The sequence below is a fragment of the Amblyomma americanum genome, chromosome 6 (genome assembly GCF_052857255.1).
Source record: "Amblyomma americanum isolate KBUSLIRL-KWMA chromosome 6, ASM5285725v1, whole genome shotgun sequence".
Taxonomy (NCBI): domain Eukaryota; kingdom Metazoa; phylum Arthropoda; class Arachnida; order Ixodida; family Ixodidae; genus Amblyomma; species Amblyomma americanum.
This window is the reverse complement of record NC_135502.1, coordinates 55,175,362-55,199,982: the sequence shown is the minus strand read 5'-3', so window position 1 is coordinate 55,199,982 and position 24,621 is coordinate 55,175,362. Positions and strand designations below refer to the sequence as shown.

General features: G+C 46.1%; 1 protein-coding gene across 2 annotated transcripts in view; it reads left to right on the top strand.

The window, feature by feature from the left end:
* Positions 1-24,621, top strand: part of rsh (Rap GTPase activating protein radish) — a 396,216-nt gene that overhangs the window by 222,209 nt on the left and 149,386 nt on the right. Inside the window, exon 2 of one of the 2 annotated variants that reach the window (XM_077626927.1) lies at positions 22,960-23,493. In XM_077626927.1, coding sequence (XP_077483053.1) covers positions 23,194-23,493 — 300 coding nt within the window. In that variant the 5' untranslated portion in view covers positions 22,960-23,193. Of the gene's footprint in view, positions 1-22,959; positions 23,494-24,621 lie in introns of those variants that run through there. The other variant, XM_077626926.1, reaches the window with a different exon arrangement.

The following is a 24,621-nucleotide window of genomic DNA, read 5'->3' as shown; positions in this document are numbered from 1 at the left end:
TTCGACTGTGTTTCCCAGGGCGCCTGTTCTTTTTTCTTTTTTTTTTGCGGCTGAACTGAAGGAAGGCTGAATTAAACTTCCTATTCTTGTTCCATACGTGCGCAGTTCTTGGTTTTCACGTGAATCGACCATTGTGGAAGCCTGCTGGGCAGCATTTCTTCGCGATGGTATCTTTCAGCCCGTTGCAGGCGTCCTTGACACACAGTCGCAGCGCTTCTGACACCTAACATGTTCCATCTGCTGTGTCCCTGAAGGTTGGTGACAAATTGACTCCGTGAGCTTTGTGACAGGCAGAGACTGATTGCGACACATTTGTCGCGAACCTCCGAGTGGTGATTCGTTGAGCGCGCTGCAGTAATCAACATAAATCGAGCTCTACTTCCAAACAGCGAATGCTCGAAGAAGGATGGAAAGGTGACGGATTAATTCGAGGGATGGGGACATAGCCAAAAGGCGCCGTGGGGTGCGAGGGGAGGAGAGTGTGGCATCATTGAATTATACGGGGTAACGTGGCATCGGCAATGTTAAAGAAGAAAAGAAAAAAGGAAATAAATGCGCGAGCGTTGCATACCAGGCTAGGTCATTTGGACTGTCCGAAACTTTCCGAGGAACTTGATTACAAAACTTATCTTGCACCTCGACATAATGAAGCTTGTAGCGTATCTGCGAAAACATCGTCGTGTTTCGAAGTGCTGGGCATTAAGGGAAGAAGACCGCACACAATGAAACTGGGAATACGAGCGCACGAGCGCCCCTAAATGGTTTCGGTGCTTTTGGCCTGGACGTACCAGAACGCAATTTTTGCAGCGTCAACTGTGAAGCTCCCGTTCCTTGGTTTCGAGTCGTATTAGTCTTCTGTTGTCTGTCGTAGTCGTCGGCGTAACCGGTGGATGCGTTGCCATGGCAACCACTCGGAGCGTGGTTACCGTGCAAGAACGAAGTTGACGTGAATTGAGAGATGCGTAACCGGTGGGCGGCTACAAGAGAAACCATCCGGAGGGTAGTTACAGTAGAAGGAGGAGGGTATCAGGAGACCGGGGTAATCCACAACCGGAGGACAGTTGCAGTGGAAACCGGAGCGTATGGCCAGAGCTCAAGAATACGCAACCGGTCGGTGGCCGCCACGGAAACCACCCGGAGGGTACAGTTGGTTACCCTGGAAGGACGATGACGGTTACCGCGGAAGGAGGCTTTATGGCCAATGCGTTGGAAGGCGTAACCAGAGGATAGTTGCAATAGTAATAGTCTGGAAGGTGGTTACCATGGAAGGAGTAGGGTGTGGCCAGAGGGAAGGAATACCCTAGCGGGGGATAATTAGCGTGGAAAGAGGAGAGTATGGCGAGAGGTTGAGAAGGCGCACCTGGTGCATGGGTGCCATGGAAACCAACCGGATGGTAGTTACCCTAGAAGGAGAAGGATGGTTGCGTGGAAGCAGGGTACGGCGAGAAGAGAAGATTATGGCGAAAGTGTAGGAAGGCGTACCACGGTAACCATCCGGAATTTGGTTACTGCGTGAGTAGGAGGAACGGCATGATGAGGGCCGATGAATGTAGCACGGTCCATCTGCAGCACCTGCTGCGAAACGTGCCACCCGAGGAGAGTATCATCGGCAGCGCTGCGCTCCTACAACGACGGACGGCAGAGCAGACCTAACGAAAATCGAATACGTCCGGAAAACTAAAGAGAGCGCACCGAGGTCGCTCTCATATCATATACTACAACATATCGTAAAGTACTAATACGTTAACAGCTGGTGATTAATCTCGCGTTAAGCATGTAGAGGTAACCATGCTGTGATTTCTTTGTTTTGTTGTCAATGCTAACCTCAATTTTTAGAGCATTCCTCCCGCTTGTTGTTCAAGCGGGAGCGCTTGTCGTTCAAAGCGACTTGCGCTTTTACTAATAAGACAGAAAATTTCAGGCATTGGAAAGGCCGAAAAATTTGCATGTTTCTTCAAGTTAATTACAACATTCGAGCTTTCAGCAGTGGCGCTGATAGCAAAACAGTTGGGAGCTGAGACGGGTTATTTTTAACAGAAATCTTTCGATTCTTCATAGATAACTTTTTACTTTGATGTATGAGCTTTTTTTTTCTGTTCCAAATTAACGTGTGAAGCTGGTTAGAGTAAAATAATTAAATGCCTATTGTCCACGCATCGCGTCCCATTAAGTTTTTTCTATTCAATTGAAGACAAAATAAACTCGGTCTTCTCTTAGATCCCGTTGTGGCACCTGAAGTCTCGTAGCACGCCTTGTGAAAATTGCACTGCGGCTGGAACGCAAAATAAAAAGAAGATAAACCGAGGAAATGGATTTAAAAACAAAACGGAAGACATTGCAGAAATATCGAAGTGAAGGACCGAACATAAATTATTTCCGTACAAAGACAACTTTCTCATCCTCTGCACATCAAGTAAAGAGGAAAGAGTCCACCTCAATAAAGCACACAGAATAAATGTTCCAGATGTCGATAACTTGGACCAGGCCAACAGGCCCTCTTGCAGAGCCGATGCCTTTGAGGAGATTTGCTTATATTCTTATGGAATTGAACAGGCCAGCATGTTTCAGTACGCATTAAAGAACAGGAATTGCGAATAGTATTGAACGGAATGACCTGTCCCTTCAGAGATAAAAAGAGATGAATATTAAATAGCAAAGTCGCGAGGAAAAGGGGCCAGAGTTACAAGGCAGAGTAGATAAGTGCGAAGATATTTTGGCACTGCAACAAAGAACTATGAGAATGAAAAATAATGGTCTTTTTCCGTGAATCTGCGAGTCCGTATGACAGAATTCGTACATAATTTTTGTGGAATTTGCTAAAAAGCAACATAAAATTCACAGAGATACCTAATTACATTGTTTTGGCAATAGGAATAGGGTAACATTACAAGCTGTTGCTGATTTTGCTTGAAGTGATGTTACCTTCCTCCATCCAGCTGGAATTATCTGATCTTGTGACGTCATTTCTCTGCAGCCAATCAGTGAATTTTATCACCGACGACAATTTTTTATGACGCTTCTAATACTGATTACAAGAGGTAGTAAGGACTGGTTACAAGAGGTAGCAAAGATGTGAGCGCTGGTGCGTACCGGAGAGCAGTCGACACCACCACCACGTACCTGAAAGCGGCATTGACGTGTCCACTGACCGAGAGAGCCTGTTATGTGCATCTTCAACTTTTTCATTGCCAGTGCCAGTTTATCTAATGTACGCCGGTGGCTTATGCTCCGGTGCCGCGTATTGCTCTAGTGTAGTGTTTCTGCCACAACGTTGTTCAAGCCAATGCACGCAGCGCACATCTTTCTGTCACTACTGCCACATAGCTCAGAGCACTAACATTAGTTTAGAGTAGTATTGATGATGATGATAGATTTTTATGGCGCAAGGGCATATATGGCCAAAGAGCGCCATGACACAAGGTATTTTGCATTTTCTCAAGGTGGGGTCAAAGACCCATTTCCCAAGAATTTCGCCCTAAATAAGCCGAGCACCAGACCAGGGGAAAGCATGTGCCCATTGTATCACCGGTGGGTACCCGGCGGCACTGGGGATCGAGCCCCGCACCTCCAGCATACGAGGCGGATGCTCAACCACTTGGACACCGCTGTGGTCCAATAGTAGTATTAGTTTATGAAGAAGTCGATGTGCAGTGCACAGGGCGAGAGTGTGTTGCAGTTTAACACGAGGCGTGATCACGAGGCGTGACGATAGCATAGTGCTCTCGTTGAGTGGCCAGCGAAGCTGATCTGTTCGCACCGCCTTGTGTTTGAACCCCAGTCGCGGCAAGATTTATTTGACTTATTTATTTCTGATTTGACCAAGGTCACCCTCAAGGTCAAGCATCGCACAAACCGTTGAGCCGGTTTGACCTCGTGAAGTAGTGCTTTCGCTCCAAAACTGAAGAGCGGAAACGCGGGAATGTTAACTATAGGCGGCGCCCAGTATGCTACGGTGCACATGAGAATGGGAACAAAGGAAGAGAAAGAAATGGAGCAGAGGAATGGGGGATACGTTTTTCACGTGCCCTTATGCCATTGCTATGAGGTTACACAGGGCGCACACTGAAAGTGTACACCCTTTTAAAGTAGCAGAGAAAAACTTGACGTGCTGAAAGACTACAAGCAGGACCACGCACGTTTAGAGGCAGAGATTTATTTATGTTTTGAATCTTTGTTAGTCATCAAATCCCAATTCTATGCACAGTTCTTCTCACGTTTAGGGCAGCACTGCTGTTGGCATCCGTTCGCACCAATGCTGTTTTGCTGCATGAAGGATTGGCTCAGAACGCTTGGCTGTGTCACACGGATGCGGCCCCTCAGTTATAACTCTCCAGCAAGCTAATAATATACGGTTGTCTCATTAAAGTGTAGTTTAGGCACGGGGTGGCGTTCGCAAACAGCGTGGAAAACTGTATTGTGAACGAGCTATTTGCTTTCTGGTCACGAGTTAGTCAGTTCGAAGAGGGCGTAGGAGGACTCGTGCGCACTGTATAAATCGAACATGCGGGCTCTGAAGGTAAAAAACAAAACAAAAAAAACGCTGCGCAGTTTGGCATACACCGCAAGGAATTGAGCGAAACAGTGTGTTTCCCCATTATCGGGTATTATGAATTTAATTCATTTAGCCGGCTCATCTTTACAATTTGACCTAAAGAGCGCTTCGAGGAACGTGCATTGCTCATTGCGCTCTACCTGTCTTTAAAAGAGAAAAGGTGTAAACGCGGAGCCTTTCTTTACGTCGTGGAAAAAGGGCGTGGAAAAGGTGTTCCTTAATACGTAATGGGTGGAAAAATGTGAATAAAAAGTATATTCTTGCAGCCTCTGGATATATTTACTGCAGTTATTTCGTGCAAATGCTAATTGCCAAAGCCATTTCTAGGCCATTTAAACTAACGAACAGTCGCGAGTGATGAAACTATGCTCTTCACGGTTAGCTAATATCGAAACTTAAACGCGAGATTGTTCGGGCATCATGCTTTCAGCGACTGGGAGCGGGGAGCACACGTTGAACTGTATTTCGATGCCCTATTTTTTTCTCTTTTGTAAGACTTCTGTGTGTGGTTCCACCTGAAAAAAAAAATGTCTCGTTCAAAACGCTCTTGTCTTGTGTGGGCGCATCGCGGCTGCGTAAGAGCATCCCTACGCACCTCGGGGGCGGGTTTGTTTTTGAGGCTGTTAACGTTTGCCAATTATTGTGTCTCTTTAAAGAACACGTTAATGGCATAGCGTAATCTATTCGACAGTACTGCGGTGGAAAAGATTGACATGAGGATAAATGAGATATTGATTATAGACATGAGACTCAGAAGCCTCGCGATTGTGGTGGCAAGGCATTTGTTGAAGTGAAGGCTACGTTCTGGGACCTTTACGCCCAACCATTCGCGTATACGATTCCACTCTGAAAGCCCACACAGCGAGAGCAGGAAGTTTGCTTTTCGTTTGTTCAGCCGGCTTTAATGAAGAACTTTTCCGATCTTGAAGGGACAAAGATCATGACCTTTCGCCTTTACTGTCTAAAGAAATGACAGCGATATATACACCGGCCCTGCACTTTCATTCGAGGCAAAGCTCGTTTTATGTGGCTTTCTCGTAGCGAAGATTCAGATACAATCCGCTAGGCTGCTCCTAATACGCATTCAAATCATAATTGATTGGCTTGAGTGAGAAAGTTTATCGCTGGGTGGTCACCTGACGTGTTAATGCCTGCGAACAAAGAGCAACGATTTATTGAGTAAAATACACTATGATTGATCAGGACCTGGTCGCGTGATTTTATGTCGACACAGATCAAAACTTGCATTGGCCCCAAGCTATTTATTTACACTGGTCACATTGAGGCTACGGGATGTGATGTCGGCCCAGAGTAATGGGTTGCTGATAGTGATGTCGCGAACTAAGAACTTCCTGCCGCCGCAAAAGTACCACTCGAAAAATGAACGATTCAGAGGAAGTATAAAAAAAAACTTATTTCGAGTAAGTGCAGCTTGAGTGGCCTCCTCTTAACTGATTCCCTGTTAAAATTAACGTAACGTGTTAAAAATGCAGGTATCTGACTATCAAGAGCAGCCATGCAAGAAGATTTCCCTGATTACAGTCCCTTCTGTCGAAAACGTCGCATAAAGAGAGAGGATGCCATAACTAACTCATAATGCAGGCTCACTTGTGGTCCAACGACAAATAAGATGCGGGCTCTACCGTTGTGTGATCTCTATCTTTAAAATTTCTATGACAGTTGTAAAGGAAAGACCCTGAGTGTGGCGTGCGAGTAAGGCATTCGCTGCTTTGAGCAGTAAAGGAACGTAGGTGGGAAGTCCTTTTTTAGTTGTACATGAGAGTAAGTAGTCAGTAGGCTTGAGTGCCTACGCCTCAAGCACTGTTGAGCGCGGTCTTAGGGATTATATTTGTAGCTTTAAAAGGTATGTACGATATTGTATGGTGTGGTTTGTATGGCATAGTATGGTATTATATCGATTGATTTGGTTTGGAATTATATAGCATGGGTTTGTATGGTATGGTTTTGGCGTGGTGTGGTATGACACAGGCAAAGTAGGTTGTAGCATGGTATAGATTTATGATGATTAAGTATGGTATGTTATTGTATGGTATGGTATGGTATGTTTTTGAATCTTTGATTTTTGCCTCTTTAATTGAAAATGAAAGCCAAAGCGTACCAGACCCAAAGTGTACGTCTACAAATGTTTCCTTGCGGGTTGAAATCTTGAGCTATTTCTCTCTCTCTTTAAATGACTTAAGATGTGCAAAGTACACGACATTGATAACTAATCTTGCGCATCCCAGCACACACGCTTCTCAACGCTTCTGCAGAAGAAACAAATGTATGTATAGCCTTTTCATTAGCTATCATTTGGAGACTGACTGACCGTCAAGAGGTTGAAAAAATGCTAACCAAAAGTCTAAAATGAGTGCGATGTTTTCAGAAGGCTTTTAGCCGAAGTATACGCGTTAGCAGCATAGTCCTCATTACGGCGAAAATGCCGCTGTCTGTGTGTCCGAAGCCACCGCCCGCACCCACCTCCACACTCCAAGAGCTCCACCCACCCACTCACATCCACCCTTCTGAAGGACGCCACCCACCACTCCCCTCAACTCTCCATAAAACGCCGTCCACCAGAAGCCCACGCAGCCGCGTTACGAAAAATCGACGCCTAAATCAAATTCACGCAGTCGAAAGGCGATCAATATAAAGAGCGAAAAGTACAACTAATACTTCTAACGCAGATTTTTCGCATTACATCGTATGGTCTTCAGTGCTTTTTTTTGTGCATGATATTCTCTAAGTTGCTTTTTTTAAAAGAAATCAAGCGACGAAGGATGCCCCAAATGAAAATATAACGACAGTCTCCTCGGTTGCAGAGGGAAGCAGCTGACAGGATCCAACCTTCTATTAATCGCCCACTGCTCTTTTCTGGTGCATCGATGAAAAGGGAAGCCGCGAGAAGCCTCTGTGAATTTGGGTCGCGTCTTCCCCGCGTCCTTGGCATCTGAGGCGAAGCAGAATTAATCTGGTAAGCCGGCTGCCGCTGAGTCGACGGCCGGTAAACAAATCTGGTGACGCGGCATACAAGAGAGAAGTAGGCACGATGACAGAGAGAGAGCGGTAGAGGCTGCTTCTTGGCAGTGCCATCTCGACTGTTCTGCCAAGGACGAAGGCAGCGACACTTGGCTGGGAACGGCACAGCTGCTTCGATGGGGACGTCGCCGCGTCTCGGAAATCATTGGGAGTAATATAGCGCGGAGTGGTACGTACTGAAAAGCATCCATCCACTAGCTCCGCGCCTGTCTTTGCGACCAGTTCTCTAATCGCGTCTTGCTTGTGTGAATGACTGCTGGCATTGGGCTCGGTGTGCGTGCGCCCTACAGGTTGCGAGCCCCCAAGTTCCGTCGTTCAGTTTTCAGTCGTACGTACGAAAGTTTGCAATAGTATCCTTCGCAAAACGACTTGGTTTGTGAAGCACGCATTCGCACGCACGTGCAAGCGTGCACAATTTTACTGCTGCGTGCCGTAGAATATTTGACATGCACAAATATGCACACACACAGCGCGCGCACCCAACGAGCTTGTGGCGGGTCAAGGTGAAAACAACATCCTCTGCCTTTCTGTGCGCGCTTGTATCTCGTTCAACCTGTAATGCCATTTACTGCACAGCATTATTTTTCTCGATGCTTCACTGCAGCGGCAAGAGGAGAAAATTTGAATTGATTGATTTTTTTTTATATGGAGGCAACTTAGTCGCAAGTGCGCGTGTGGAACATAGAGATTTGTTGCAAAATGGAGTTTCCATTTCTGTGCCCAGGCGCCGCGCATTTGCAAGTCGTGGGAGCTGAGGCCATAAAGACGACTTGAGGGAGTGCGCTACAACGTTAACAAGATCACTTTTTTTTTATCCCGCCCGCTCCTCTGGGGACCCTTGGGAAGAGCGACGCAACCGACGCTTAAGAGTCGGCTTTCGAGGTTTCTTGAAAGGACGTTGGGGCGGGGAACACTTGCCGATGACGGTTGCGAGAACGTTGGCAATCCGCGCCTGGTAAGCCGCTTAAGAGCGTGCTACATGGTTCTGCAGCGACGATTCGGCGTTGGAGCGGCACTGTCTGAGTGGGCCAAGTTGCAAGTCGCTTGAGCTTTTGTTGCTTGTAGAGGGAAACAAACAAATAAATTAGGAATCCAGTTCGCACTGAGATATTATTGATTGCTTGTAGCACCTATGTAAGCATGTTAGCTCAAGCGCGAGCGCAGATCGTTTTTTTTTAAAAAAATTACTTGACCTGTAACTAGTCCCGAGCGAAGGGAAAGATATTCGATAGTCATGAAAAAACTTAGGGAAGAGCATTCCACGTTGGAGAATTGGTGAACATGCCCTCGACAAATATGAAGTGTTTCGTTCTGTTTTCAAATGCGTTCTTCAGAGTTTAAAGAACCGAAATTTTAATATCTTGTTTTCTTTCTTTTTTACTATTAAACCAGAGCCTATCGAGAGCTACACAAGAAAACTCTACATGTTTAGAGTCTCCTGAGAAGATTTTAGTATAACGCGAGTTCTCCTCCAGAGTTTCGTCTCATTTTCTCGTAAGCAGATAGCTGCGCATGACGTCATTCATAGGAACCGGGCGTGGCGGATTTTATGCGGTTTAAGAAAACTTTGGCTAACATAAGCCGCTCAGTGGTTTGTTGTGGTACGCCTGTTCTTCCAAACACTTTACATTAGACCTTAGCACATAAAATTTTGCGTTGCTTTATATCTATAAGCATCAGAAACCGAAATAATTACAATTTAATTCGAGTCATCGGATAGCTTGAATCAGCCCGGCTTCACCCATATAAATTTAAAAATAAAAGATCTGTTTGTTAAGCCTTGCTACTGAAGCCACATAAGATCAATAGTATTAGCACAGAAGGCAGTGGCTATTAGTTGTGCTATTCAGGCATTCTTTGTGATAAAAGCCACACAGTATCGTGTTCAGTGGCTCGTGTACACAGCTGTGGTGCAATCTCATCCAGGAAACAATTCCTGCGGGTAAAGATGCACTGTTTGCTTCCATAGCTGTGTGTTTTTTTTTTACCTAGTCAGAGACTTCAGCTTTATACGAATAGCAGCAGTTGTTCAAACCGTAAAAACAGACACGAATGCTAGTTTTTTTGGAACAATGTGGGCATGATATATGAAACAAATTCCCCTCCTCTTTATCTATACTTGCTTTCTATACTTTCAATATGAGCACGATTAGGATTTCATGAAGTTTGCAAGTGGCTACCATGCTATTGTGCTTTCGTATAGGTTTGTTGAAAAATTTGAAGTTTTTTCTTAGGCCCATAAGAGTGGCCCCTGTGAATGTTTCATTAGGGAGATTTAAAATAAAGAAGCACGCACTTTGTCTCATGGAGCTACTGCAAAAGATTTTTATGAAGCGTGTTGTCGCCCACAGTTCATGTACAGTTGCGGACAGAATCATGTGAATCACGCTTTCGCGTTCGAACTCTCTTGTTGCGTTGTGTAACGAAAATAGAAATGTTTGTTGCCTTCGTTTCCATGGCAAAAGTGAATATTACTTGCGCATGCGTAAAAAAATCTATTACTTTTTGCTAGTTAAGCTGACAAAAAAGACTGAGTCCCGAAGCGTGGTCCGCATTCTTCTGTCCGCGACTGTACGTGCGTTCTTTGGTTGGTACGTCTGCGACCGAACTGTCTTCGCTTACTGTTGGTAGTTTTGTGCTCGCCGTCTTCTCCCTGCTAGTTGACATTGGAATTTCAGTGACGACCGCAGAATGCTTTGCTAAGGTGTGCTAAAAAAAAAACTGCTGCGGTAAGGCCATGAATGGTTAACCGTAGTAACTTATCAGAAACCTGAACACGCACTCTTCCTCCTCCTCACCCTCTCTTCTTATCCACAAGAAGGTGACCACGAGGGAAAAAAACGAAAAAAATGGTGGTGGTTTAGTTCTGGTTAAACGTGGAGTGACGTGATAGCTACAGCTGGCCGAGTGGAACTTGGTCACGTGACCAACCACGTGATCAGCCACGGCGCCGCGCCGCCTGCTGCTGCTCCGGACCACGTGACCAACCACGGGACAGCGTGACGGCGCCGCCACGCTGAAGGCTCGAAATGCTACCGTAATGTAGCTATCGCTAGAGAATACCCTGAGAAGCAACCCATAGGAGGCAGGTGGGCCACCCAGGTCCCGTAACCTTGGGGCGCCATCACAGTCAGCCCACCGAGTTGTGAGCAAACTGCGTACCGTGGTAAGTGGCAGTTAAATTAATGATTGGCTGAGAGAGGTTGTTCAGGAAGAGCAACTTGGGTCGCACAAGCTCAACCGCTTCACCACTACGTCAGGAATGGCATGAGGGCTCCAAGGAATTTATGAATTTTAGGAAGAGAATGACCGATTCTGCATACGTGGGCATTACAACCCATTCTCTCTATCGTGCCATAACCTCAAGGCGGAGCTTAAGTCTCTCCTCCAATTTTTTATTCTTAGCTCCTTCCCACCGGAAAGCTAAAAATATGCGATTTCTTTTCTTAATCCGGACGAAGTTGAGGTTTTATTAACAAAGTGAACAAATGCAGAGCGTTAATGAAGTTAATCTTTTAATTTGTTTGATTTTGGGAGAAGTTACTTCAAAGCATTCTTCATCATTTGAAGTAGTGGGCTTTCCTTTTATGCACTGCTCATGAATGCGCTGGCTCTCGAACTTCCTGTGGCGCCGCGGTGGCTCAGTGGTTATGGCGCTTGACTGCTGACCCGAAAGACGCTGGTTCGATCCCGGCCGCGGGGGTTGAACTTCGATGAATGCGAAATTCTAAAGGCCCGTATAATGTGCGATGTCAGTGCACGTTAAAGAACCTCAGGTGGTCGAAATTTCTGAAGACCTTCACTACGGCGTTCCTCATATCCTGAGTTGCTTTGGGACGTTAAACCGCCATAAACCATCGAGCTACCTGTATCTCTTCCCAGCGAGCAAACGGCATTCAAGATTGGATGCTACGGATTGGATTTCAATGTTACTTAAATCATGCTCCATCTGCAGCTTCTGTGCGTGTGGAGAGTCCCATGCGCATCACCAAGGGAAACATAATCGATGCCGGCATTTATTGCTGCGCAAAAACTCACATCATTTTCATTTATTTTTCTACATTCGGAAAATGTACGCATTTTGTGGACTTTTTTCTAAGTTTTTTCGCTGAAGAGCGATCGCTTTTAATAGTTAACGCAATACATGAAAATGAAGGTAATTAAGCCTGCTTTTAATAAGATCAACTTAGTTAGAGCGTTGCTCTTAGTATCAAATTTTAACTTCAGAACTAATGTTTTTAGATAAAATTTGAACGAACGTGCCCTGAAAAATCCTGGCCGCGAGGAAAAAGACAGACTAAAAAGAACACAAACGAATAGTTTTCTAGCGTCAAGGCACTTGACGCGGCATGGTCAAGAAAGATGCCGAAGCGTTTAAATCGGCGTTCACTTCCAACGTTAGCGGGCTTGCGATGGCCAATGGGCACGGTAGGAAAAGTGTACGGCGGAGACTGGGATGCGCGGAATATTTAGTTATGTATTTGGCTAGCTATTCCAGCGCAGAACACCTGCATATCTCTAGGCCAGCACCTGGCTTGACGCCGTTTATTTTCCTCTCGTCTTCCGTCACAATCTCGTTTCACTGTTTTCTGTACGAGGGCGGTATGCACAGAGCCCGGCAGAGATCCGAGCTGCCAGGGAGGCTTCTGGGCTTCTCTAAGCAATATCAGCGCACGTGCATCGGGTACAAACCGGTGGCTGCCTGAGATCCGACTGCCGTCGTGACGGAAAGAAACAAGCGAACATCCGCACCGCGTAGAACATCCGCACGTCGGCAGAGGGCTATTTGCGAAGTTTGGCACGGCGCGGGATTTTATTTACTTTTTTTTAATTTTTGTTCTCGCACACCTCGCGCAAGGCCCTGTACGCAGAGCGTCTACGCCTCGGCAGTATTTTCTTGCGTGGGTGAGAACTTCCGTTTGGGCGGTAAGGACTTCATGTTTCACAGCGCCGCATCTCCAAAGCGCGCTATTTTTTCTGGCTTATTTACTCCGTTCTCGGGATTCCTAGTTCCTGCTTTGTGTTCTCTACCTTTGTACCCCTTCGTCCCCTTAAAATAGAGTGCAAAGCCAAGATTCGGAAGCAAGCCTCGTCTAGCTCTACGTGCGTCATTTCAGCATGCTATCCAGAATTTCTTCTTATATATCGTTTTTCTCTTTCTTTTTTGGCCACGAGTGTGGCGCCCTCTGGAACAAAGTAGAGCGGCGCGAAATCCCGTTTCTTCCTCCGGTCGGGATTTACGGCCACGGGCTCTGAAATTTGAAATATAGCTGCGCCTTCGTGGGCGCAATCGTGCGAACGCCAGACGTTGCAGGAAGCGGGAGGGACGTCCAGAGATGAGCCCGTAGTACGATTTCTGGGAGAACTTGCTTCGAAGCAGCGCTCACTTTTGCGCTGCCGAGAACCGCGCCGGATCTATCGCTTTGCTACTTTACGCCAGCGCCGCTTGGTACGTGATGCCTGTCTGAATTATTTTCTTGCGACGTTTTATTTATTTATTTATTTTATTTCATCACCCCCCCCCTCCACTTCAAAGTTCTGCTCTTCGATTGCTGGCCGTCCCAGGTTTTTCCTATTTATCCTTTTTTTACCTCCTCTCTTAGTGTAGCCTTTATTTCACAGTTAAGGAAATCGGTTGTTTGTATGTATCGAAGTTTTTCTGTTCCAAACCGGTCGCGGGTGAAAGCGGACTTCAGTTTGTAAATGTTTTCAGCCATGAGTCGTTTGCACTTTATTAAGTTTCAGAGCCCGTTCACCTCAGGATGATCTTAGCGCAGCCGCTTCGCATGCTGAGTTTGCATTCGATGTTTCTTTCCGTCAGTGCTTTCATGCACAGCACTCGTGGTGTAGGAAAAGTAACCTTATTATTTCCAACGCCTTTAGTTCCACCGCCTTCCGACGCCAACGACTTAACTTCTGGTTAGCCGAAATACTGTACCACTAATATTATTCATTAACGCATTATTATTTTATCTCACTGTTATTCACTACTTTACTAAGGAAGCTGTTGGCGTAGCGTGACACCTTTAAGAGGTCACATCACCCGCCTCAAATTATGTTGTTTCAAAAACAAGTTTATTGTTCACAAGTAGGCTTAAACAGTTACTGTTATATTCTCAAGCCGAAGCTATAAAATTAGACGTGTCAAAACATAATCATTTCTACCTGTGTTCTATGATAACCGCAGGGCTGGCTTCCAAAGAGAGAATTGCGTTCATAGCGTATTAACCCTAATCGACTGCGAAACATGCATCAAAAAAGAATAAGCAACGTGCCGAAAGCAAGTGTCCGGGTTTTGATACGTTACTGAGACACATATTTTATGCCCATTGAGTATTGGCGAGCCTTAGGCCGCACGATACTAGGAAGTCGAGTTAAAGCTCTTAACCAGATCATCCAGCAAAACTGCTGAATTGCACGTGCTATACACTTCCTGACTTGAGGATCGCGACTTGCTCTGTGTATTCGCACTTTAGTTAATTTATTACCGCTGAAACATATCGCTGGTCTAGACTAACAAAACAGCTCGTCGCCCTCACAGCACGCGTAGTAGCACCCATCGTGTCTGTGCGGCACCACAGTGGGCGAAATGAAAAGTAACAAGTTAAAAATGATATTTTACGCTATCCGCTTTGTGCCAACAGCTTCCCCTTTACTTATGCACGCTCCGTTCGCCTTCATTCGTATTCAGTCAGGAAGTAAGGAGATCAAAAAACCTGGCCACGTCAGCGTAACAGATGATCCTTGCCTATTTTCTCCTCGCACGCAGACGGACACGAGCGCATGAGGAGGAACAAAAAGCTCGTACGCACAGACGTTACATGGGCCTCGACGTGAGTTGAAATTCAAATGGCGCTGATGCGTGGTGGTGGGAAAAACATTGCCCCTGCGTAGACTGCTTTTCGTGTAGGTCAGTGGGAGTATGTTATGCACATTATATAGCAGTTCACTATTTTGCTTCTTGACTTCTAGAAATTTTTGCGCAGGGGTTGTGTTTGGTAACACTCTGCAAAAACGACGGTGAATTTCTTATTGTAACACCAGGAAAAAAAAAGGACCAGGTTTGGTTTTTATATCTAATAAAGTCGGGTACGCATTTTGCTGAGCATATACCCACGCCAACGTTGGCTGCATACAAAGTCACGTTTAAACATCTTTGTCCATCTTCCTGCAGTGGACTTACAGGGAAAGTAGAAAAGAGGGAGAGGGGGGTGCTATTTGCTATTTCTTTTCTCTTCTCGCGGAACATTTTCAGTGGAAAAACCACGCGAAAGTATCACTTTCTTTAGCCTCAGAAAGTCGCAGAAAAGCATTGCGCAGATAGGACCGTTTCCGTCAAGAGATACTCATAACTCCGCCTCTACCATTCTACTATATGTACTGCGACCTAGGACGGACCGTCGTTGCAAGATAACTAGTGTACTTAAAGTCCTGTATTTCAAAGTAAGGCTCGGTGTTTCTCAATTTTTGTACTCCGGACCTTACAGACATCTAGTTAATCTCTTTTTCTCCCGAAAAAATTAGATTGTCAGTACGAACCTCCGAAGGTGTCATATAAAATCGAGTAGGTGTATCTTGACTTAAAACTCCATTGAAGTCCTCTCTTTTTATTCGGCCAATTTCAGAGTGTTTTCTGCAGTAGTTTTTAGCTGCTACAGATCTCTTCTAACCCTTCTCGTCGAGGACGTGGCTTTCTCTTTGGTTGAACTTTGAGCAGTGCCCGTCAAAGCCACGTAGCCTCAAGAACACATGTGCTGGCCTGTCGTCTAACTGCTATCTTTGCATCCAGCACTAACGCCAGTCTTCTCTAACGCTATATTGCATTCCCAAATGGCAGCTGCAACTACATCAGGCGTGACTTTTGACAGAACGTTCAAAAGTGGGGAAGTCTAGTGAGGGTATGAAAATGCTAAGGAGGTGAATGGTAATGCATGCGACAAAATACCAGGCTGAATAAAGAAACTGAAAGAAATTTGATTCCGAAAAAATTGTCGAAGTGCACTCTAACATTTATCTACTGGTTAAATATTAATTTTAAATAACTGGTTTTTGTACGGCAGCCAAAGTAAGCGGCCACGCTATTTTTTAAATGGCACAGAAAAAGCAAAACTGTGAAACAGTTCTCTCATTCCTACTTATTATTTCGCCAAGCAGTCATATTGTTGTGCGCTGCAAGCCGCGTTGTGTCTGTTTGAGCATGGAACACAAGTTACAAAATGATTTCTAGGATCGAGGCTTTGTCTCTAAAAAAAAAAAAAACTTTGCTATGGCTATTTTAATTCGTAGAAAAACTGAATGAAGCCTCCTATTTCATGCTTCCAGTAATGCTTGTGCGGAGTTTTATGTTACATACCCCCAAGGCTTTTCTTACCCTCTTTGATTGTTAAGTGATTATCGATAACAAAAAAAAATACCAACACTTGACCTTAATAAGGTTGTAGTATTAGTGTAGTGAGGTAAATTTGCATGGACCGTCTCATGAACTAAGACAGTTTAAATAGCGGCTATGTCTAACAGTCATGGCACCTTTCTCTTGGGCTGCTGGGGAATTCGTTTACGGAGTACTCCCTTGCGCTTCTGTCGTCCCTAATAACTTATAGAAACATGCAATTGTTGCCTCAGGCTCATGTTCCTGTAAAGTGGAGGAACCTTGCGACTCTTCATTCATAACCGTATGCGCAGATTTTGTACTTTATCCTTGTAATCGATACTTTCGCTGCAGTCCTGAATCCGGACCAGAAAAATGAAACCTCAGTAAAACAAAAACTGCAAACATAAAGGAAGAGTTTAGAAGCGCCATTGTATGACAACAATGGCTCTTCGTGATTTCGGGCGTATTTTGATGCGTACGCATGGGCGCTCGACAATTGTGACCCGTTGTTTGTGCAAGGCATTAATCATGTAATGCATCACTGCCTGTGCCCTTGCAAGAGACATGGCGACACACACCAAACACTCGCGAAGCGAAGAAAATTGATGCCCTCTCTCATTACAAGGCGTCAGCGCACCGACAACAACGGCGTGCAGGTAATGCCCTCCAGGAGCACCGTGAGAAAACGTTGAACGAGGAGCGTTGAAGGAGAGAGTTTGGAAAAGAAGGGTTGTACTCGTGGCGTCACTAGAACTGTGCAGTACAGCAGGAGCTCTTGCTGCAGTGAATAGTGATGCTCTTTCTGTAAGGAAACGTCATGTGATTGGCTAGCGCCGTGGCTGACGTGTCAAGATTGACGGACACACGGGCGTCGGCCAGTGACGAACTGTGTGGGATCATATACGAACCGCGTTGTGAATTCGTCACATGATTGGCTGAAGCCAGGTTCGCCAGCCACAACGATGCATGGTTTTTGCTAGGAAGTGAGGATGAGGTGTGATGCAGTGGAGAGGAGGATGAAGATGCACTCTGGAATCTGTGAAGACACGCTAAGCGAAGGAAGCGCGCCACCAACGAAGCGAGGCTATGCGGGCAGCGTACAGATTGTCGTGCCCTGGGGTGACGAGAGTGCCCAGGCCCAGAGGCTGTGATGGAGGCGCTGAACCGTGACGCCTACAAGAATGGGCCGTCCGTTGAGGAAGATGAATTGCCGCCGCGGTCCGTTATAGAATCCGGGGCACGCCATCCACCCGTGCCGGACAATGGTATGGAGTTCAACGGGGGAACGCCGACAAAAAAGGAACGAAGAGGAGAGGAAAGGGACGGTATAGGAGTTAGCCTAGGGGATAACAGCCACCGGTAGCCGGCGATCGTGGTGCGGGCGAAATGAGATTTCTCAGCTCGTCCGGGACCCTTTATGAGGAACCTCAGAGGGTTGGCGGTTGAATAGAACCGATGGTCAGGTGATGCGGGCGAGGGAGAGAGAGGGGTCAGCTTTTGTGAAACTTTCTATCTCCTTTATTTCCGGCAGTGCACCAACAGGGTCTCCTACAGTTCTATAAAAGGAGGCATTGAGAGAAGAGTGAAAGAAGTCGACCCCGAAGGTGCAGTTTGCTACGCCGGTTCTGTTCTGAACATAGAGCACCAAGGCAATTGGACGCGCGCAGTTCAACTAGGGTTTGGCTTTCTGTGCGGGTAACCTGACGCTTTTTTGCAATGATGTTTCGGTGCTGCCTAGCTGAAATCCGCGATTGATGGAGAAAGCGTCGAAATTGAAAACAAACAGAATCGCCCCCCCCCCCCCCACCCCCCTCACTGGCTGCTGTGTATCCGACCCTGTAGCAGCGCTCTGTCTTAAACATTATTTTCAGAAATCCTCAGTTTGCTATCCTACGTCGTTTCGATGCAGTGCACTTCAATGTAAGTAAAACTAGGCTAGTTTATGCTGCTCTTAAGTAGGGCGTGGACTGGGTGTCTTGATGGCTATGCTCATAGAAGAGTCACCTATACTGGTTTTCCTCTTATACGAGAAAAGAGGGAACGGTTATTTTGTTCGCCAACTTGGGCGTGTAATACACGAAGTTTGACCTTTGGGCATTTAGTGCAAAAAAAAGAAAACAAAGGACGAACGAGCAGGAGCGGCAGCTGACGAAGAAGAAGTTGGAAACCTGAGTGTAAGGAGACGAAATCTGAAGAAGTTGAAAGCCGGGAGTGCTCAATTTGTAGTTGTCCCTACTAATTCTAATTTGTATTTTTTTTTTGTCTCGCACAATTCAAGCCTTGATCACAGGAGCTGGAGAAAGTTTGTCAAGGTCACTAGTCGACGGTATCTATTCACTATAATCCCTAAGCTGCTTTGAAGACTTTAAAGGTGTTCGCAACGAAAGCGAAGTCCACCTTTCTCCGACACCTCCTTTATTCGAGAGACATTTGTGGGATATTATAGGATACTGTTATGAACATATTGACCTGAATGGTCTAATCTTCCGATGCATAGCGAAATATTCCTTTTAAAGTGTGTGCCTGCACTCGCACTATGTTGTTTAGACCGTTTACAAAAACCAATGAGGTGCATTTTTGACAATAAATAGCAGAAAACAAACAGCGTCTCGATGCGGATCTTCATGTATATTAATTGTTATGGTGTGCTTTTGCGACATCTGAACCACTGAGTTCATGGATATCCTCCTGTTGAAAAGTGTGCTTGTCCAGAATTACTAGGCACGGTTTTCAGTAATTACATGCCCACAAAATTGCATCTGACATATGGAGCAGAAAAACGAGAACTAGAGCATCTGCTGCACCGTTATCACTTCTTTTCTGGAGTCTGTATAAAGCCTTTATGTGGTAGCTTGTGCATCGTTATTCATGCGGACTCTTGATACTTAGGTTAGAGAGACGAATGTGACATGTTTTCGACCTTCAATATAATAGCGAAACATAAATAATGCTACCTCCTGTTAATTATAGCTGCAGGTGGTAAAATTTCTACGGCAACAAGATCACTGATAAGTGCTAAAACCTTTGCCCAAAAAGTGGGAATATTTCTACTCGGTACACTAATTAAAAAAACAATTAATTGGTTTCCTAGACTTCGTGGTTTTACAAGAAGCCGCATTAGTAAGTTGTATATATCGACTTCGAATCTCTACTTCCTCTTGGTCGGTGGTACATGAAGAATGGCCATGTAGAAAAAAGAATAAAGAGGCAAGCGGGCAGAAAACACCGGAGTAAAAAACACGGCGGATTGTTTCCAAAATGCACCGCTCATGGCAGACCACCTCCCCTGACGAAGCTCGTAGCTATCCCTAGAGCTGCAGCCGAGACACTGATGCCACCTGAACGCCACACGTGTCTCGAGGGGCGAAGCTTCTGAGCCAGTTAGAATCAACGTGCGCATCGCATCGCACTTTCTCTCCCCCCCCCCCTTTTTCTTTTCTTGCTCTTTTTCCTTTTGCTCCACCCCACTAGGCAGATGTCCTCCTTCACCCCAAGCCACTTCCAGATCTCCCCACGTTCTCCTTTGCTCCCCTCTCAGCTATCCCAGAGCTCCCCGCGCACTCCTGATTCTATGGATGCCAAAGGGGAACAGGAACTGCGTTCACGTTTCACCTTTTTGCGCGCGTCTCGCTCTAAGCGCAAAGGAATGAAGAAAAGAAAAAGACGCGGATCTATAGTGATTGAGTTGGGGACGTGAACGAAGGGGATCAGAGGTAGGGCTTTGCGCGTGCCAGGTTCAGCCTTGTACGCGCGTGCCCAACGCCATCAGCGTTGCCCTTGGGTAAACAAAAGGTGCGGCCTACTGGATCACTTCGCCAGCCCACCGGCATGTGTTTTTACCTTATATTATTATTTTTTTGTGTTGCTCTCTTGATATCTCTGGCGTGGTTCGCGCTCTGGGAATAGCGCGCATAGGAAGGAAACGTGGCAAGATGAGGGAAGCGCTCTGCCCAGCACTAGCGATGCTCGTCTCAGAGAGCCGAGAGCTGTGAGGAGCACATTTATTTGTGCTGCGTTGGGTTTTGGGCCACGCTGCCCACGTAAAAATACCCTATGCACCTCCAGGGCACAAGAAGCGCGGAATAGAAATAAGGTGAAGTAAATGTGGCAAAAAAACACAGATGTGAATTTTTTGTTTCTTTTTCTGAAATGAGAAAAAGAAGGCACTTGATGCTTGTACGTTCGAGCTCTCTTCTATTTTCTTTTCTTTGTGATTCACGGAAAGTAAAATGAGTTTAGTTCGGTGGAAAAGCAACAGCTTGGATGCGTGGAATAGTTCGCGTGAAATATGAATCTCTTCCGTCGCTTGCGAAGACTGCCGTTTTTGTTTCTTTGGCGTCTGAGGTGAGGGTTTTATTGCATCCTGCTGAAGCAGATGTGCCCACTCTAGTGCTCAAAAGAGAGTTAGTTGTCTGGATGAAATCTTCGAGCTGCTGCGGTAAGAGGTGGTTTAATGTAAATATACGCGTAATTTTTTTTCCTACGTGAGTGGTATTCCGTCATTCTTGTCGTATATACAGAAACCACGCCGCGGGTGTTAGGTTTCTGCTTATCTCGGGTGTTAGAAGTTCATGTCGCGTTTTTTTTCGTCCGCGCAGCTTGGAATTAACTGCTCACTCAGGCCGTTGAAAGTTTAAGAGCTTTTGCTTGGTTTTATTGTTTTTCTGTATTTGCGTGAGTTTGGGCTTACGTTGGGAAGTTGACGCGACTATACCTGACACTTACGCTGAAAGCTTTAAAGCTTTCCTTCGCGGCTCTATGGCAGCGTTTGGGCGGATGTTATGAGTAACTGCTCCATTATTACAAATTCATTCTACCTCAGGGGATTAGTCTGAAACGCATTGAGTCGTAACCAGTAGTCATGCTAAGTAGTGAATTAAGCGCTAGCAGTTCAGTGTTGTCGGAGTATTTATTAAATTGCCATACGTTATTATGGGCAGTACAATAGCTTGCCTTAACTATTGTAGGGGTAACCTGCATATCTTCGCGTGTAATTAGAAGCGCGTTTTTGCATTGAATGCGATAGCATTACGAGGGCCATGAAGGCGAAGATCGTCTGTTGGCGTCGTGTGAAGCCTGTACTTCTTAGGGACTGTGTCGGGTGATTTACCTCTCTACACGTGACACCCGTCCACCATCCTCCTCTCCGCTCGCCCTATCAGCTCTCTTATTTTTCATTTGTAAACAAGAGGAGAGAGGCGCCGAAGGAAGAATTAATCAGCAAAAATGAACATGACTAGGAAAAATATCTGCGTAAAAGCAGCTGGGCCTACGTGCAAAGTGTAAAGCCTCCCGAAGAACTGTATGCGCAAAAATGAGGCTCATGGGAGCTATTTCTTCTCGCATTGATCGGGGAGAGCAACCTCGGTCTCACAATCTCCACTGGTGGCTGTAACAGAGACAGCCACCTGCCAGAGCAGTGGCACATTGCTCAACCGCTGCGTCACTGCGCCGGTACTGGTAAGAAAACTGGCCAGAATCTAACAATGTGACACATTTGGCGTAGTTGCCTAGTCGGAATTGGAATATAAATTAGAATTATAACAAACTGAGGGATGAGATACAATGGACTCAGAGGTGTAATAGAACCAGAATTGGAATAGATTGGCGACTGAAAAAAGAATGCTATCCCATTTCCTCCGCATCAATTCAATTGATCATACGTAAATTTTTCATGAGATATCTTTTAGTGTTGCGCTTATCATGCGTATCTATACTGCTGATGCTGCTATTGCTGTGAGGAAGAATGAAAAGGAAAGTGCACGGGCCTGCCCACTGCCTCAAGCTGAGCCACAACCGCTGCCACACGCTGAAAGTAAGAGATTCGAAAGATAGGAGAAATAAGAAAAGACGCGTGAGCGCTAATATGTCCCCGGCCGATCCTGGAGGCAGTGCACTGCCGGGCCAACTCGTGCCGGAGTGCTTCAAGCACTCCGTCATATTTCCAAAAATAAATTTAATATCTTGAGTCCAAACGGGACCCTTAGCAGTTATTAAATCAGAACCAACCAACCACCAACTGTATCTATAATTTCGGCTTTTGTCAGGTTGCTTTGCATCAACATACTTCTCTCCGTTTTCTTTTATGATGCGTGAAAAAAAAAAAGGATGGATGGTGAACTGAGCAGTTTGAATGTTGTGCGGACTACATACTATATCGATGATATAAAGATGCATAATTAATTCAGGTAAGTATCTTTAACGACAAAAAAGCTCTTCAGCAAACCAGTGATTTATTTAGAGCCGCTCAAGAAAATGGATGTCGTCTTGCAAGTGACTGCTCGCTGACGGCAATATTCTTTTCTGATTTCTAGCATCTGTAGCTTTGAAAGCCCTTAAGAAGAGGTATAAATTGAAATTCATTCGTAAGAACCGTCATCAAAGTTAGATTTTGCACTTTTTTTGTTGAGGTAATATTAGGAAGCTAAACCTAGAAATGCTTGCTAAGCATACTAAGGGACAAGGACAGGTTTTATAAGGGAAATTTTATTTGATATTTGGTATTATGGCAAGCTTGCTCGCTGCTGGCTTATGCATATCAGTTGCCTCCTGCTTACATAAGCAAAGTTAGCCGTTTGCGCATTGAACTGCCTTTTTACGTTTTTTGCCTGTGTAAATGTGATAGCTTTCGGAGTGCTTCGTTTTTTCGAAGGTAAACAGTCTACTAGTCGCAGCTTGCAAAATTTTCTCCATCCATTTTAACTGAATTAAGAAGCGAAGCCATCTTTGCATCGCTCTAGTCGCTGGTCGCTACCAAGCTAGCGGGGAATAACTCGGATAGGGATCAGCGCCACATATGTGCAGGCGCAACAAAATACAGATATGCCACAAAAAACAACAGATTTCGCAGAGGTGATGTCTTTTATCGTGCCTTGTGTCATCCAATTTCTATGTTTTTGTATTGATGTACATACGTGCCCAGCTGTTGAAATTGATGCGCAGTTCACGTCCTTCCGCTTCTAATCTTCCTCTTGTGGCTACGGCGCATTTCTCGCAGGCTGACGAGACTCGAGACACACATTTTCGAGCGACCCGTAACCAGAAGCAAAGTCGGACTCATCGCGAAAGCGGTTGCCGGGTGCTCGCACAACCCTTGAGAGCTGCACGACCGGGTAGATCTAAGAGCAGCGTCCGTCACCCTTCCCCTGAGCCACCGACGAGGCGGCGATGACGTGGTGGCGCGCGTGGCGTGGCCGCACGGGGGGTCGCCGGTGACGGCGGCGCGCGGTGCATGTCTTCTCTGTGCTTCGTGTGCCAGCTGCCCATCCTCAGCCACCAGACATGGGGCACCTGGCCACACCAGCCGGACAGCGACACCGAGCCGCAGGACGACGAGCCTCAGGAGGAGGAGGAGGACGAAGAAGAGGACGAGGACAGGGTGGCGCTGCTCGCCTCGACGGGCGACAACACCTCCTCAAAGTCCGACTCGGCGGCGTGCCTCACCTCGGTGTCCTCGTCGATCGCATCGGCGATCACCAGGAACTGCCGCTCGCCCCAGGAGGCCAGGACGCCCGGAGACGGCGCACCGATCGTGAGTTCTGCTCCTAGCCCGTCTCTGCGCTTGTGCCTTGCCACGGGGCATGTCCGTGTGGTCACGTGCGCAGTTGGTCCTGTTCCGTCATTTGCGGTGCAGCGGTGTTGTGACAAATGACGTCATCCTGGTTACTGACCTAACTTGCACCGTTTTTTCGATATCTTGCAGCTTAGGCTTTGATTTGTTGATCAGTTATCGGTTGACTTTAAAGAGTGGTAGAATTTTAACGTAGTTAAGACGAGTAGACATGTATGTGCACGCAACCGCGTTTCTCGCTCTTCATCCTCAGAGCCTCTCTCCACTCGGCGGCAGCTGGCGCGACGCCCTCCTCCCATTGGCTACAGCTGGCGCGACGCTGCTCCGAACTAACCCGAGCTTACATGATTTACTCCGGGCCTCACACAACGTTCTTCCTTGGGACCGTGTTAAATAGAACTTTCGCACTAAGACAAGTTTCGGTCGAACGAGTGCTACGCCTTGACTACCCGACGAACTAGGGTGTGTTTTAAAGCGTAACGTTAGGGGTCCTTATCAGCGGAAAAAACCGGGCTACGTCGTCGTTGTCAGCGGCAGCGGCGGCGACGGAGTGAGCGAAAAATTATCACTCAAGTAACGTAGGTTGTCCACCTAGGTGGTTCATCTAGATCACCTGACCTTGTTACATCATCACAACCTGCTCATCAGATTTTGAGGTAACTGCCCATCATGGCAGGTGGCAGTTAAATTAATGATATGTTCATTCGACGAATTCAATAATGTTTTTATTTATTCTTTAATTCGCGAGAAGTTGTTCGGGAAGACAGAGCAACATGGCACTTACAAGCAACACTGGTGGCTGTTTGAAGTACTCAAGAAAAGAGATCCTGAGGCTCATGATGCGCATTCATTTCAAAACATAAATTCTTTCGCCAAATATACACATATTTTAGTGTGCACCAGTCTGCAGCACTCACCATATGTAGCTTTAAAATAATTTCTACTTTCACAGAGGGTTATCCACAGAAGACATTTCTGTCACTACTCAGATGATCTGAGTTCAAGACTTCAATTTGTATCAAACTTCGTACGTCCCTTTGCGAAATCGCTGAGCTGGTATTGCAAACAATTTGCGCTGCCAACCTCGTA